The sequence below is a fragment of the Nuphar pumila genome, chromosome 14 (genome assembly GCF_984573655.1).
Source record: "Nuphar pumila chromosome 14, dmNupPumi1.hap1.1, whole genome shotgun sequence".
Classification (NCBI taxonomy): domain Eukaryota; kingdom Viridiplantae; phylum Streptophyta; class Magnoliopsida; order Nymphaeales; family Nymphaeaceae; genus Nuphar; species Nuphar pumila.
The window spans coordinates 5,625,855-5,639,878 of NC_143262.1; the positions used below are offsets into that span (position 1 = coordinate 5,625,855).

A 14,024-nucleotide genomic window follows, 5' to 3' on the forward strand; every position below is an offset into this window, starting at 1 on the left:
TCCTTCTAGTATCTGTGGCTCCTTTGGTCGCAGATGAATTTTAGACTGTATTCCCTCGATCCAATCGAGTCACCAGCAAAGCAATAAGTCCCGAGTCCATCCAAAGAGCCGGTTTGCTTTTTGCGTTTCGCCAACTCGGTCACGTTGGTCACTTGGTCTACACTCTACAATCCATTCCACTCATGGTTCTCTTTTCTCTGAAAATCCCTTTCTTTTTACTCTTCCTTTTTCTCCTCACACGCCTCTCTCGTTCTTTTGTCTTGTCTGCTTGGTTCCAAAATTTGACAAAGAGTGCCAGAAGAGACGCCTGCGTCCCGAGAGGAAGTGGACAGCCTCTCTAGATCTGAACATCGCGGGTGATGTCTACGGGTCTCCGGGGCTCGGCACGATGACGCCACAGCAGAGGAGCTCCGCGTCGCGCAAGCTGGGGACCTTCGCCAGCCCGGGTACGCCTTCCCTCAGACCCGGCTTCGTCCAGCCCAAGGGCTGGAGCTCCGAGCGCGTCCCTTTGCCCTCTACCTGCACCAGGGGCTACGGCAACGTCCTATCCGGCCAGATCTACTACGGCAAGAGCCTTCCCTCCAAATGGGAGGACGCCGAGAAGTGGATCTTCAGCCCGCTCAGCGGCGAAGTCCAGAACCGGCCCTCCCTACCTCCTCGCAGGCCCAAGTCCAAGAGCGGGCCCCTTGACGTGATCGGTTCTGGGTCTTCACCGGCGGTTCCCGTCCCTTGCACAGGAAGGGTCGTCTTGTCGACGCCGTTTCAGTTCTCCGGCGAAGATGTGATCGTGGAGGTTAGTCCGAGTCGAGCGGAGTCTTCGGATACGGACCCCTGCGTGCTTCGCTCGGCTAGCGTTCATGGCTGGTCGGATCTTGTGATACAAGCCCCCGAGTCGCCGGAGTCTCCTCAGGGTATGGTTCATTTTCATTTCCTTTCTTGATTTCTTTATATTTTAGTTCATGCAGTGACTGAGTGACAAGGCGAGCCATGCTTATTTAATATGTGGGCCTATGGTTTATTGCTATTGTTGTCCATCATTTAGTTCAAGCAGTGAGCCCCGGCGGTTTTGGTGGGGGGGCCTTGGCTGCTAGACCAGCGGTCAAGGTTCGATTCTCATGTGCATCACATCCTATGTGCAAAGATGCCCAACACAGGTCACTCCTCTGATGCCCAGCATTGGCCCTTGGGGGCAGAGGTCCTAACTTCAGAGTTTTTGACGACCTTAGTTATGCAGCTTGCATTAACCATCTTAACTGTCAACTCGATAATGACGGTCCAAATCTGTTGTGGGCTCGCGTTTCGTGCATGCATAAACTTTGTTTATCTAAAAAACGGGCTCGCATTTCATGCATACCCTGGGGTCGTAGGATTTGAGCTTGTAATCCGTATTAAATTTTAGATTGTTAACGGAGGAAAATGTAATGATTTTCCTTTCTTTCTTCATCATTTTTAAAAGCGGACAAATGGTGGTTCCTTGCATATTATCTCAGTGTGCTCGGAGGCAAAGCCGGATAGCACGAAGGATGCGGCCACCATGATTTCTCCGGCCGCATCCAGAAGAGATATGGCTACCCAGATGAGTCCAGAAGGTAGCAGTACCCTCTCGTCTCTTGGAGGGAGGGACTCATCATCATCTTCCCTACATCCTCCCGTTCTGTCCATCACGGAGCTGCAACAGATCCGCCATCTCTCCAAGCTGGAGATAAGAGATGTGGAGGTAGACGACCGCATAACCATGACCAGGCGGTCGAGGAAATTTGTGGACAACATCTCGCTCGACGTTGGCGATTGGCAGAAGAAAACCGTGGATGCTCGGGCGTCGGCATGGGAGGTTGCGGAGACCGCCAAATGCGTTTCAAAGTAAGCATCACTTACCGGGCCTGCTCATGTCACACACTTTACATACACACCCTCTCTGTTTCGCCGATTCCTTCCAAGTAATTTTGCCTGAATATGAAAGCAGCCACTGTTTTGTCTTGCCATTTGCTGCTCACAAGAGGCTTGGAGACTTCGTATAATGCTGTTCTGCAATTTCAAAATTTAAATGCATAATGATTTTTTTTTTAAATTTATAACCTGAAGAAACCGCACCCAGCACTAAGACCTCAGCCTGCCATACCTACGGTCATCGTGCCGGCAGGGTAAAACTCCGAGGCTAGGACCTCTGCCCCCGAAAAATGCATAATGACTTGCTGTCTCTTTTTGCTTTTAACAGGTCTAAAAGAGAGGAAACAAAGATCACAGCGTGGGAGAACCTACAGAAAGCAAAAGCTGAGGCTGAGATACGGAAACTCGAGGTGGGGTCTCGCCACTCTTCAAGTTGTCCTTCAGAAAAAGGAATCACTGTTTTCCACTCCCATGACTACCTTCCTAGATAGCTGTGGTGGCGTGGGGAGCTTCCCGAAAAGAAGTCGATGGTGGTTGCCTTCATAATTCACATCCTTTTCTTGGTGGAACCTGCTACTGGTCCTGACATCAGTATGACGGGTCCCACCAAGGGCCCAACCATCGTAGGCTTCGGAAAACATGAAGTATCATATAATAAGCGCCTTGTAAGGTAGTTGCTCTAAGGCTCCCTGGTTGCGATGCATATCAGGGCATTCAGGGCCTCAACGGTCTAAATGCACCAGGATGGTCCACACACCCACAGTCAATTTCCAATTTTTTTTTGAGGGAAGACCAATTTCCATGATTCCATCTTTGGTATCAAACAGACTTGGATGCCATCATTAAGTCTTGATTATATATTGATAGCCAAACCAAAATATAGCTTCTAATGGGATTCGAAACCCCAGACCCCTCAGCTAGGATGGTGAGACTCTAACCAGTCCAGATGTCTTGTTCCACTTGAATTTTGCGTATTGAAAAATTGGTTACTCTAGTAAAATTGGAATACGTTTCCCTGAGCCACTGCTAACATTTTTCAGCAAAACTTTGCAGATGAAACTGGAGAAGATGAGATCCTCGTCGATGGATAAGATCATGAATAAGTTGAGATCAGCACAGAGGAAAGCTCAGGAGATGAGGATCTCTGTGTCAGCAATGCAGGCACAACAGGTTGCCAAGACAGCTGCAAAGGCCGCGAGCTTCCGTCGCAATGGACATATGGGTTCTTTGAGTGGGTGCTTCACTTGCCATGCTTCCTGACTCTTACGAGCAGTCTCATGAAAGAAGATGGTAATCTCTACTAGATTAGATCCTTGGTCTGCAATTCGGATGCTGATCCCCTCTGTTGGATCCTTGAGTAATTCATACCCCTCATCCTGTGTCATCTATAGATGGTATTCCGAGAGTCTGGTTAGAAGGATTCAAGGCCCTATCGAAAGCATGTACAGTGAAATGATGATCACCTACATGGCATTAAGAGATGCATGATGGGTTAAGTTTGATGGACAAGAGGGGATTTACGAGGGAATTTACGTTCAAATTCCATGTTTGTCTTGAAGAATACATAAGTAGAATCGTAGTCAACTTGATCCACATCATTGTCGCTTTGTTGACTAGAACAGATGCAAATGATGTATGGAAGCGCATTAGTTAGATTTATGAAATTTCTCTTTCACAGTTACTCTTTGCTCTGATAATTGAAGATTACACATAGCTACGATGAATCCTCACAAATATACAGATTACAATAACAAGGAATATGAGCAAGTAAGCATTGGTAATATCATTAATGTCCATTCTACGAAGGCAGTGCCCATAAATATATTGGGTTCGTGGGCGCATATTAACAAATATAGTGGAATTTGCTTTAACCTTCATCATCAAGGCACCATCTTGATAATTATAAAATTGGCTCATGGCCATATCAAAGTCACTTTACTCAGTCGGGCAATCATCTTTGTTAGCCGCTCCAGCTACAATTCCAACCTGCAGGCCCAATGAAGCATCCATAAATCAAGCATATCTTCCTATAATAAGGTGCAAGAAGAGAAATTATCGGGGCCATAGCTAACCTAACATGGTATAGAAAGAAGGATTGTCATATGTTGGAGGTCCAAGAATAGGCTTCGCTACCTCAGAAATCAGAAACATGGCAATTGCTGCATCCACTGCCTGTCACCTATACTTCACTTTTTAGTTGAAATGCTCACAACACTTCGTAGTTAAACTCCCTTTCCTTCTCTCACAGCACTTGGCATTGTGAATATTTGAAAACAATGCCTTCTGCTACACTTCTCGCTCTTGGATGACCAAACAGCTTACCCACGATTGCCAGCGAAAAATCTATAGCATTTCCAGGGCCACTACTTGTAATTACATTCCCATCGATAACAACTCCAGCACCTTCAGCAACTTGGCCAGTGAACTTGCCCATCATACTGGGATGCAATGTGACCTTCTTATCCTGTTAGCTGGAAAAGCTATAATAAAACCATACCAGAGATAAATAACAATATATGCCAGTAAACCATCAATACCTTGAGTAGGCCTTGCTTCTGTAACACGGTCACTGCAGAGGAACAGATTTCCCCATACACCCTTCCAGCTGATTGCTGTTCTTTGAGCAATTTTTTCAAAATTCTTGACTTGTGCAACCGCTCTGCTCTACTACAACCTCCCTAATGAATTCAAAAGCCACTGTTTAGACATACAAACAAGATGCTCCACAGCCAGCAAAATATTGCAGTTCATGCAAATCCCATGCAAGCTTTGAAGTAATCATAACAGGAACATGATTTCTGCATATCAAAGAACATCTCTGAAAGAAGCTTCAGAAAAACCTTTCAGTTGGAATGGGAGAAAGTTTGAAATAGATGTCGATTCAACAGTCTCAAAGATTCTTGCCTTATCACTTCAGATTAATAAATTTGAATGTAAATAACTGTACAAAAATAAGGATAATATTTAGAAAATATTATGATGTTTCCCCATATAACGGAAAAATCATTAAAAAGGAACAATATATCAATATCATTGTGATACTATTACTATATTTTCAAAACCTTTTCCCTTTTTCTCACTTTTTCTACATTTTAAACATGACTGCTGCTTATTCTTCATACTTTTAGTTTTTAAAAGATTTTCTGCCTTTTCTTTACATTTTTATGAAAAATATTGCTAAAACCGATTCTTTAATTGGTTTTATATTTCCTTTTTATATATATTTTTTAATTTTAAAATGCCAAGGTTTTTCCAAGATTTTTAACATAAAACTTGTAACATCCTCAGATTTCCTTTGCCAAGATATATCTAACACAGGTGTGTGTGTGTGTGTGTGTGTGTGTGTGTGTGTGTGTGTGTGTGTGTGTGTGTGGTCATGTCCTCATATTCTAGTTCCACAAAACTCCCCTACCATACTAAGCGTGTCCATGCTGTGCACATACCCTGTGCCCATTGCTATGTGATAAAGAACACTAGTGACCTGAGTAAAAAAAAACCAGATAAATAGCAAAACATAAAAAATATCATCTTATCAACTCACAGGAAGAATGATCACGTCATATGTTGATTCTGCAGCATCTCCAATAAACTTGTCAGCAACAATTTTGGTGTTTCTAGATGCTATAATTTGCCTGGACTTCTCCACTGAAGCAACTACAACATCCACATTAGCTCTCCTCAAAATATCCACCACCACAACTGTTTCCATCTCCTCTGAACCATTAGCAATTGGAACAAGAGCCTGCACACCAATTCAATCTCCAAAATGAATATGGTGATATGATTTATACAGTATTTTTTAATTTGCAAATTGATATGATTCAGACTTCAGGCCTTTTACATACTAAAAACCAAGGTTAAAATGAGCGGTCAGCAAATGGATTATCAAACCATGTCAAATCCAGAAAAGACATTAGAATCAGACATTGAACTAACAACAAATTCTAAATGTTTCATGAACAATATTTCAATTTCAGTTGGACCAAACAATCATAGAGAGGAAGACCTTATTCGCAGTATTTTGTTTGGTTTGTCATTTCTAGTTCTGAGCATCTATTCCTGGTGAGCCATAGCAATTGGACCCACTAAGGAAAGTAAAAGGATTATAGAAATAACTTCAAATTAAAGATAAGAATCAGTTGATAACTGGAGTTCAATATGTTGAACATTACTTGTCATGTCCTGTTCTAAGACCTGGCTTGATCTTGTACTACAAATAATCATGTGCCATGATGTGCTTGGGATTCATGATATTTTAAGGAGAACAACACTGGATATTATTAAAACTCAGCATCTATGTCACATAGGTGTGGGTGCAGATGCGGGTGCGGCGATGCAACACTTTAAAAAAACTTGGGTGCAGGGGTGCAGAGAGGGTATAATATAAAATAAAATAAAATTTTCATTAAAAAGAAAGAATGAGAGTTTAGGTCTAGATTCACCTTTTTTAATAAAAAGTTGGGACACAAACCTCTCTCTCTCTCTTCGTAACCCTCACCCACCGCCCCTCCCTCTCTCTTCATAATCCTCACCCCACCTCACCCACTGCCTCTCTCTCTCCTTCTCCCCTTCTTTTTCTCTTTGTAACCCCCACCCTACATCTCTCTCTTTGTAACCCTCACCCACCACCCCTCTCCCTCTCTCTTCGTAACCCTCACCTTACCTCACCCCACCGCCTCTCTCCCTCTCTCCTCTCTCTTTTCGTAAACCTCACCCACACCGCCCCTCTCTTCTCTCTTCATAGCCCCCATCCCTCCCCCTTTGTAACCCCACCACCGTCTCTCTCTCTCTCTCTCTCTCTCTCTCTCTCTCTCTCTCTCTCTTCATTTTTTAAGACATGGACCAAAATGGACTCAGACAAAGTTGGCCGAGTCCATTTTTTGACAAATATAACCCTGGTGTGGTTGACCACACCTGGTGCATCATATTTTTGTATTAGACGCACCCGCACCCGCGTCACATCGTGTTGATGCGGGTGCGGCAACCCTTTTGAAGAGTCCGTGTGACATAGCTCAGCATCAACAAGCATAAAATCTGGCTAATGAAAAATGCAAGTCGCGTAGGTGCTCAAGGACAAAACATCAACCATAAAACAGGAAAAATTTAATTGCAGGAATACTAATGATGGATGTGGTAATCCCAAATCTAAAATATTTAACTTGGACATATCACAAATCAGATCCATCTTTTAACAACATGGATCTTTTAGACATTGAAATAAATCACTATTTAGAGAAAAACTCAACTTTTATTGAGCTGGAAACTGGAGTCTTGGAAATATGATCTTGGCCTAGAGTTAGCATCTTCGTCTAGAAGTACTTGTTTAACTAAAGTATGTTATGGTAAAAACTCAAGCTTGTCAACCATTTAGAGCTCAATAATAATTTCTGTCTGGCTGAGAAGTAAGAATGCTGGATGGGCTGACCAACATAATGAATTGAATAGATTTCTTCAAGAAAGATGTTTTCCAGATATCCTTGACCTAGAAAGTTTTCTTTTATTGGCTTAGAACTATCTTGATATCTTAAACACATTAGCTTAAGGAAACACGTTTAAGAAAAAGTGGGAAGTTCTGCCAAATTAACATCAGCTGTATGCCTCCATAGTTCATGATGGACCTATAGAGTCGCTGGAAGTGTCCCATACTAGCAATTTAAACTGAAATCCCTTATGAAAAAAAGGGAAGAGTTTGTTTATCCAATGAGCAGGATCAGGCTACCAACAAATATATTAATCTGGTATGTCCATTTAGCAGGCCAACCACAAATGGCTAATAGGCAATGGTCTCTCGTCAGATAAAAAAGCTATCCATCGGCCAGTGTTTGCCAAGAAGCGACTTGGATTTAGAAAACAAATACAAATAGTTTACAGCAAATGAACAAAAACATGTTTTAAACCTCGGCATTGACAATTACTCTAAGTTTATGCCAAAAAATCCATTTGTTTAATTTTGTCCCAAATTTGTTGTACATTATTGACAATTACTTTTAAAATAAAAAACAAAGCTAGGACATGTAGATAGATAAAACCAAACTGATATATTGCTAGGTCTCAGAATATTAATAGAAAAAATGATTGCCATGACAATAGAACCAAAAGACAAACATGATGAACATTATTCATGGAATATGAAAAAGAAATGGAGTGAGTCAATCTATAACATTAGAGCAACCGAACATTAGAGCAACAGAGTGAGTCAATCTGTAACATTAGAGCAACCATTCCAGTCAACAAACTCAAATGACTGCAAAATTCACATAAATACTTGACCTATAAATAGATGCCATCATGCCAGAGCTGATATGGCAGTCCCATAGAGTGTGCATCACAATCATCAAGCAGTCACAATATCATGTTCTAATTTCTATAGCTGCCAAGAGGGGAGGGAAAAAAGGAATGATGCATACGCGAGGAATATGGTTAAAAGGCCACTCCATGGAATTGTATTCTTCTTTTCTTTGCTGAAAATCATCCCCATGAACTACCTAAATTACACAAAAGAAAAAAGATGATTGAGAAAAGATACTTCAGAGAATGATAAGCATTTACCAATAGACAAAGGATAAGTGAATGATCATAGCCAGTTGTATACAAAAGGAGAAAGGCATTTAGTGTGAAGGGAAGCAGTTCCTGAAAAATAAATTAAATGACAAACGAGTAACATCAGCTTTCCAGAAATGTTTTAAATTAATTGAAAATAACATCCTCTGAAAAACAGGCAACTGGATATAGTGTTCTGGAGCTTAGTTTGTAGGGAATGCTGAGGGCAAAAACTGCTGGTGGCCAATAAACATAAATCTATCATTTTCTCAAAGGGATGACATTCAGTTAGAAATTACAGGCTGGTGTTTAACTTTATGAAAATCTCCAGGCTTATCCATCACCTGGTCACCATAATTACTTATCATTTTTTTTATCATGTTAATGACAAGAAAATCTACAGGAGCACCAAAAACACAGCCACAAGTTGAATAGCTTCAAAAATGACCTTGGGCAGAAACTTAGCAGTGAAACAAACTGAATAACAAACAAATGTTATGCTGCCTCTATTAATAGATATGGAGAGGCAAAAGGTCCAAAAGTTGACATCACAGTTACAATAATAAAATTACTAGTTTACATAGTTCCCCTTGTTCAAGTTTACTCTTCAGACAGTTTGATAGCTAAAATATGATCACTTTCACAGTACTTTGCGTGATATTGTGGACATCAAACACAATTAATATTGTTCTAATTGATTATGCAAAACATATACCTGTGGGAAACCACAACTAAAGGGAGCTTGAATTGTGAATAGAAGTCATGATAAAACAACTCAAGAAAATGCATATTGCCTACAACAATAGATGAGAGAGAGAGAGAGAGAGAGAGACTTACTAGTGGCCCGCCAACCTCCTCAGCAATGTCCTTCCCAAAAAGCTGTTCAACAAAAGACAAAGCAAACTCAATGGCAGTCCCTGGGCCACGGCTTGTGGTAACCTCACCAGACACTTGGACATTTGATTTAACTGCCCAAAATGTAGGAAGTTGGTCCATAAATGCAGGATGGCCAGTCATCTAGCAATAGTTTGAGTATATCCGAGTGAATACTAAATAGCAGAATGAATATAATATACATGAGAAGAGACATTATTGGGAAGAGAGCATATCGTCAAATGAGATAAAACCACCACAATACCACCATAGATTGAAGCCTTTTACATTCTACCAATATAACAGCAGAAAATTACACAAGCACTTATTAAGCACCTTCTTTTTCTTCAAAAGACCCCATGGCTCAAGAGCAATAGCAGGAGCAGCACATATAGCACCATACAGCCTCTTCTCTTCAGCATGTTTTCTTGTAATCTTCTCTAGAATTTGGCAATCCCTCAGTCTTGCAGAACCTGGCATTCCTCCCTGGATTCCATAAGAAAACCACAATTTACAATTGGTATTTCAATTTACACAATTGCACAAATTTGAAATCCTTAAAAACAGCCATCACAAACATATTCTTAAGGACAAGATTATGATTCATTTTTCCTGCCTTAAGTTTCAGGTTTACCAAGTCAGTGGGAACCATTAATATGGATCTGCTTGCCATCAAAGATGATGGGTCATGGGACAAGTTTGGCCGAGCAGAAAAAAGACAGACTTAGATTAACTTATTCTTAGTGTGGTCATACTCTGGTTGTTTGATGAATCAACACTTGGACGAAATCAAGACTGCTTCAAACAGAACCTGACCATATATGAGACATAAGAGAGGCAGAATTTGACTGGCCTAACTGCTAGCATAAATGGTCCATTTCTCAGGATAGCACACGAGACAATGAGATCCCATCACTGTTGTATTCTATTTTTCCACATAGGGGTCCTGATTTTTCCACCAGAACCAGCACCTTTTCCTTTCTGGGTAGGCCTTCGTCTTGCTTACCAATTTACGAGAAGCTTCAGACATATGGGATGGCCATGGCAAGCCAATAATTGATGTGCTTAAGATAAAAAGTGTTCATCTATCATATTTCCAATCCTATTGCAAGAACCTTTCATTGTCAGTTGCTATTTAGGATGTCATGACCTAACCCCAGAACCAGTGGAGGCTTCCTACATAAAGTAGGAAAGGGGACAAGTGACTGGGCTGATCACCCCATCACCTTTTCAACCAATCCAGTTGGAAAGTATCCTTGTGTGCCCCAAGATTTGTCACGAAGTGGCACTAAACCCAAAACACAACCAAAAAAGGAACTAAAGAATAAACATAATTTATTTAACCAAAAAAAGAAATAACATATTTATATGTTCACAAGACACCAAGAAATAAAATAAATAATTTTTATTAATAACAAAATAAACAAAAATTACAAATGAACCTCACTACAAAACACTCAAACACACACCAAGTGTATATCCATCCTCTCTCACCTATACAACAAAAGGACGACTAGTCAAACTAGCTGTTAGAGCAAATCTCAACAGCTAGTTTGACTATTCAAACTAGTCATTAAAGCAAATCTTAATGGCTAGTTTGACCGTTACAAACCCGGCTAGTTGGTCATTCAAAAAATTACCAAAAAAGAAAATACAAAATACAAAAAAAAATTAGTCATTTTAATAATGACCAAAAACCTAATCTAACCTAAAGTATACCATAAGTATACTTACTAAACTAATAGGTATACCTAGAGTATATTCATCCTAAAATATATAAAAGGTATACCTAAAGTATACCTTGAATACAACTCAAATTAAATTTGCAAGAATACACGTCAACCTAAACACTCTTCAGCGGAAATACTACCTATCTCTTAAGAAGATTGTCTGCTGTGGGGCCCAACACTCTTCCGCAGTTTGGTTCTTTAGGTCACCAGGGTGATCGCCTCGATCACATGATCCTGTTTCGTAACGTAGGACAATGGGACAGCTATCTTCTAAAGCCGATGGTTGTTGAATCATTCATAGATGTTAGTTATCAGTAAAAATGGAGAAGGTGCAAGCTCACTGTCCTGCTAATTGATTCAAGCAAGCGGGGAGCAACTCGTGTAGATTAATACCTAGCTTTTGAAAGCAATCATTTCCCTCCATATAAACCAAAACATAGCTTCTTTGGCTTAATGAGTCTTCTGCTACTTTCTCGTGATACCTCAAATTACGCAAATCCGCCTTCCTGCTCTCCATATAACTTTTATCCCCAGTTAAAAAATCAACACACCAATGCTGCCGGTGGTGCTAGCGCAGAAGACCACATTAGTAATTAACTAACCATTTCTCCTGGTTATCATGTAGACCCATAAAATTTTCATTTTTTTTTACTGTGTAGACCCATAAATTCGACATCATGTTCTTTCCTCAACCTTCCCCCTGTTTGTTTATTCAACCCCAAATTGCCAACCGAGTTCCCAATACGTTCTCTACATGTTCTACATTGTTAATTCTGTAAATGAAGGTGATAGAAGCAATATAAATTCACTAGAAATTTGACAAAGAGGCGGTATACCCGATCATAGAATCATCAACTTAGAAAAAAAAAACTGCTAAGGTTAGTGTGTGTGTGTGTGGTGGTGGGGGGGGGGGGGGGAAGAGATTTACCGGCAGAACCACCAGATCGAAAACCTCCCGTTCGCACGCCGATATGAATGCATCGGCGACAAGCCTCACCCCTGAAGACGTCTTGATCTCCAGCTGCGGCTCCACCGATGCAAGGGTAATCTCCGCCCCCGCTCGCCGCAGAACATCGACCAAGATCACCGCTTCCATCTCTTCTGTGCCTAGCCCGATTGGGACCAAAACCTGGAGCAAAACCCCTAAAATTTTACATGGTGAGAGGCGACACAGGAGACCTCTGCACGAAAGACGCCCAGAAATTATTACACACGCGCGCACACACACACAGAGACCTTCTTAGGGACAGTGGTGAGAGGGGAGGAGGGTGCCGATGGTTTCACCGCCACCGACGATGCTGCCGCCAGTCGGACCGAGGCGGGTGTCCGTCTCAGAGAGGAAGATGGGACGGAGAAGGGGCGGAGCGCCACCATCGCCATCCTGCAAAGGCGGTCGCAGAGAGAGAGATAGAGATAGAGAGAGGGCTTTGATGTAAGCGCTTGGGGGGGATAACAGAAGGGGAGAGAGATTTTTTTCCCGCAAGTAATGTCACAGGAATACTTAAATTTGCAGTTGTGTCGTGTCGTGTCCTCTTATATATTATTCTTAATGAAAATTTTAAAAAAATGTGCCTCTTATGCATTTTGCCATGTCCTAGTGACCAATGGTGGAGCTGCATAATGGCCCGAACGTTGTGCCCCCTCCCATCCAACCCTTATATATATATATATATATATATATATATATATATATATATATATATATATAGAGAGAGAGAGAGAGAGAGAGAGAGAGAGAGCAAAGTCCAACCAAAAAGTCCAAAATCTACCACCCATGACGATCGGGAAGCTATCCTTCGCAAATGTTGAAGTGTTTAATCGGTTGAACCTTATATATTTGTTTTTATAATTTATTTAGTAAGAAACATACTTTACAACATGTTTTTGAAACCATTAAAAATTGAGGGTTTACAATGCATTGAAAACTATATAAAGTATTATGAGATGTTGATTTTTAGCACTTTAAAAAATGCATCTAAATATCAAAAGTTCATAATATAAAATATGTAGCTTACTAAATGAATGATAAAAATATAATATGTAAAGTCCGATCAATGAAAAACTTGATCTTTAGAGAAAAAATGTTGCCGATTATCAGCGATTGTAAATTTTGGACCTTCTTTTGGTTGGATGGTCCCCCTTCCCTATATATATATAAAGAGAAGAATGCATGAAAAACATACATATAAAATATTAACTATTAAGTTTATTATATAAAATATATAGAATATATCTATATTTCATATGTAAAAAACATGAAATGTTTTCTACATGAGTCAGCTTGTGTTCGACCCAACTCGTTCAAGGATAAGCCGAGCCTGAACTTAGCTTGACTAAACATGAACACGAACCCAGTCACAAGCTTGGTCCACTGGTAAATGAGCCCAGCCTGAACATGCCCTATTCAATTCGTCCAGCTTGTTTACCAGCCCTAGATGCCGGTATAGTTTGACATTATTTTAGTTTACTTTAACTGGTGTGTTTCACATGTAAATATACTTGGTTCTTAATTGGATTTTCAACTAGATTAAATAATTTAGGCAACCCAGAGGCTCACTGAACCTTAGTAATCATAATCAATGGGTTGGACGTCTGACACTAGGGCTGAGAAACTAGATGAGCAGCTCACCATTGGGCTTGGCTAAATTGTTCATCCGAGTCTAAATTGTGTCCAATTATATCCAACCCGAGTCCCACCCATTTACATACCCCTCTTTATCCACCTAACAACCAGACCCTTTACATTTATTTTTTTAAAGATCCGCTCTTTCTTTTTTGTTAGTAAAGAAATTGCACCCAAGATTTGAGTACTTTCAAAATCAATTTGGGCCTATAAACAACAAAACCATAACCAAGAGCCACAATGGTCTACAGTATGAAAAGAAATCGTGTATATATATGTTTCCATTGAAAGGGAGGCCTTTGCAAGCTGCAACTTACAAATGAGATCCATGGAAGCCCCAACAAGATCTTCTACCCACAAAGCTAAGCAGC

At 40.7% G+C, this 14,024-nt stretch overlaps 2 protein-coding genes across 4 annotated transcripts; one reads left to right on the plus strand and one right to left on the minus strand.

Annotated features, from left to right (window-relative positions):
• The first annotated feature begins 212 nt into the window (after nucleotides 1-212).
• LOC149816160 (uncharacterized) lies at nucleotides 213-3,604 on the plus strand. The gene is made up of 4 exons (XM_089987139.1): nucleotides 213-911; nucleotides 1,491-1,860; nucleotides 2,216-2,297; nucleotides 2,941-3,604. Exons 1-4 carry the CDS (start codon nucleotides 389-391, stop codon nucleotides 3,145-3,147), a joined length of 1,182 nt encoding a protein of 393 aa, XP_089843265.1. The 5' UTR covers nucleotides 213-388; the 3' UTR covers nucleotides 3,148-3,604.
• On the minus strand, nucleotides 3,524-12,435 carry LOC149816161 (protein DJ-1 homolog C-like). Of its 3 annotated transcripts, none has more exons than XM_089987138.1 (9): nucleotides 12,267-12,435; nucleotides 11,959-12,159; nucleotides 9,637-9,786; nucleotides 9,265-9,306; nucleotides 8,295-8,372; nucleotides 5,429-5,629; nucleotides 4,425-4,565; nucleotides 3,960-4,351; nucleotides 3,524-3,873 (listed from the first exon to the last, which is right to left on the minus strand). In XM_089987138.1, exons 1-8 carry the CDS (start codon nucleotides 12,408-12,410, stop codon nucleotides 4,130-4,132), a joined length of 1,179 nt encoding a protein of 392 aa, XP_089843264.1. In that variant the 5' UTR covers nucleotides 12,411-12,435; the 3' UTR covers nucleotides 3,524-3,873; nucleotides 3,960-4,129. The 3 variants fall into 3 exon arrangements, with proteins under 3 accessions (XP_089843264.1, XP_089843263.1, XP_089843262.1); XM_089987137.1 differs by having other exon boundaries at nucleotides 4,021-4,351; nucleotides 9,265-9,444; XM_089987136.1 differs by having other exon boundaries at nucleotides 9,265-9,444.
• Between the last annotated feature and the right edge of the window lie 1,589 nt (nucleotides 12,436-14,024).